The sequence below is a fragment of the Sinocyclocheilus rhinocerous genome, unplaced genomic scaffold (genome assembly GCF_001515625.1).
Source record: "Sinocyclocheilus rhinocerous isolate Xijiao unplaced genomic scaffold, SAMN03320098_v1.1 scaffold2213, whole genome shotgun sequence".
NCBI lineage: Eukaryota > Metazoa > Chordata > Actinopteri > Cypriniformes > Cyprinidae > Sinocyclocheilus > Sinocyclocheilus rhinocerous.
Window position 1 is genome coordinate 153,218 of NW_015634046.1, and position 1,557 is coordinate 154,774.

Below are 1,557 nucleotides of genomic sequence, written 5' to 3' on the forward strand. Positions count from 1 at the left end.
AACAGCCACAGACTCAGCACCCGCCTACTTCCACTCACTACTACGAATCTACATCCCTCCAGAAGTCTGAGATCCGCTAGTGAGCGACGCCTCATTGTACCATCACAGAGAGGCTCAAAATCACTTTCCAGAACATTCTTTGCAACTATGTTATTTAATGAGCTAACATGAACTAAGAGTTGTATTTCTTAACAAAGATTAATAACTTTTATAATTAATAACTTTCGGCCAAATATTGTCCTATCATAACAAACCATACATCAATGGAAAGATTATTTATTCAGCTTTCATAAGATTTATAAATCTCAATTTCGAAAAATGGACCCTTATGACCCTTAAGGGTCAATTTTTCAATATTTGGCTGAGATACAACTATTTGAAAATCTGGAATCTGAGGGTGCAAAAAAACCCCAGCGACTTAACACTGCTTTTGTGCTGCAGGGTCACACATATATTATAATACGCTGGGCCTAATAACATGTCAGTAATGTGTTGTGATTCAGGAGCGTCAGGAGAGCTCTGCCGTCACCATCCCAGCGACTTCAGAGAGACAAGCTTCTGCCTCGTCAGGGTCTCCGGTCGATGCGTCTGAGGGGAAGAAAACACTGACGAACAGACGCCGAACCACATCCAGCAGCAGACACAGGTCTGGATTAGGCCTGCTCCATTACGACAAGAATCATAATCACCATTATTTTGGTCAATATTGTTATATGAATGATCTATTTATAGATATCTATATATATCAAATATATATTTTCTTGTAAATAAGGTTGCTGTGACATCTACATTTTAGAGACCAGCAAAATGCCACAATTCTCAATACCACTGCAGAATACTAGTTACTAATATTAATATTTAAAAAAAAAAAAGTTATTGAAAATAATAAAACTGTCAGTAATAAAAAAGCAAACCATAATCGTATGTAAAAAATAAAACAGCATAGTCTTCACTGTAAGAATTAAAATTAATTTGTTTCTTATTTAAGCTACAAAAGTCCTTTTAGATTTGGTTAATATTAAGCACAGTGTCTGCAGCACGAATATTAGCCTGCAGTGTCTTTAAGAGCTGCACGGATCCAATTTACTGTTACACACATATTCATTCTCAACTCTTTACGTTAATTTATTACTTGACCGACGGGGGTTTACGCGAATAATCACTAAGCGCCGCATTTTGACACATTTTTGTGTGTATTTGACTGTTTAGGCGCACAGCTTGACCTAAAGTTGACTTCACATGTCCATGTTCTGTTCCGTCTCTGAGCGCATCACAGAAATCCTCCTGAGCAACAGCGCTTTTAAAAACATGAATAAATCTATTCAACTTAAATAAATCGAGCACGTCCCATTTTGCAAAAGTCACGTTTGCACGTGAAATTGGGATTTTAAGAGGAGCGAAACCGCACCACTGGAAAGGGGACGCAATAGTCGTTTCATCTCGATTACTGTATTTTCATAATCGTTGGAGGCCGAAATTGAAACTGTATTTCAATTAATTGCACGGCTCTAGTTTGGATCATCACACACTCACACACACACACACACACACACTCAC

The 1,557-nt window shown here is 37.8% G+C and overlaps 1 protein-coding gene across 1 annotated transcript in view; it reads left to right on the forward strand.

Annotated features, from left to right (window-relative positions):
• The window catches only part of eif2ak4 (eukaryotic translation initiation factor 2 alpha kinase 4), a 61,396-nt gene that overhangs the window by 7,982 nt on the left and 51,857 nt on the right, over nucleotides 1-1,557 (forward strand). The window contains exon 5 of the mRNA XM_016559233.1: nucleotides 504-646. Within this exon, the coding sequence (XP_016414719.1) occupies nucleotides 504-646 (143 nt within the window). The remainder of the gene's footprint in view (nucleotides 1-503; nucleotides 647-1,557) is intronic.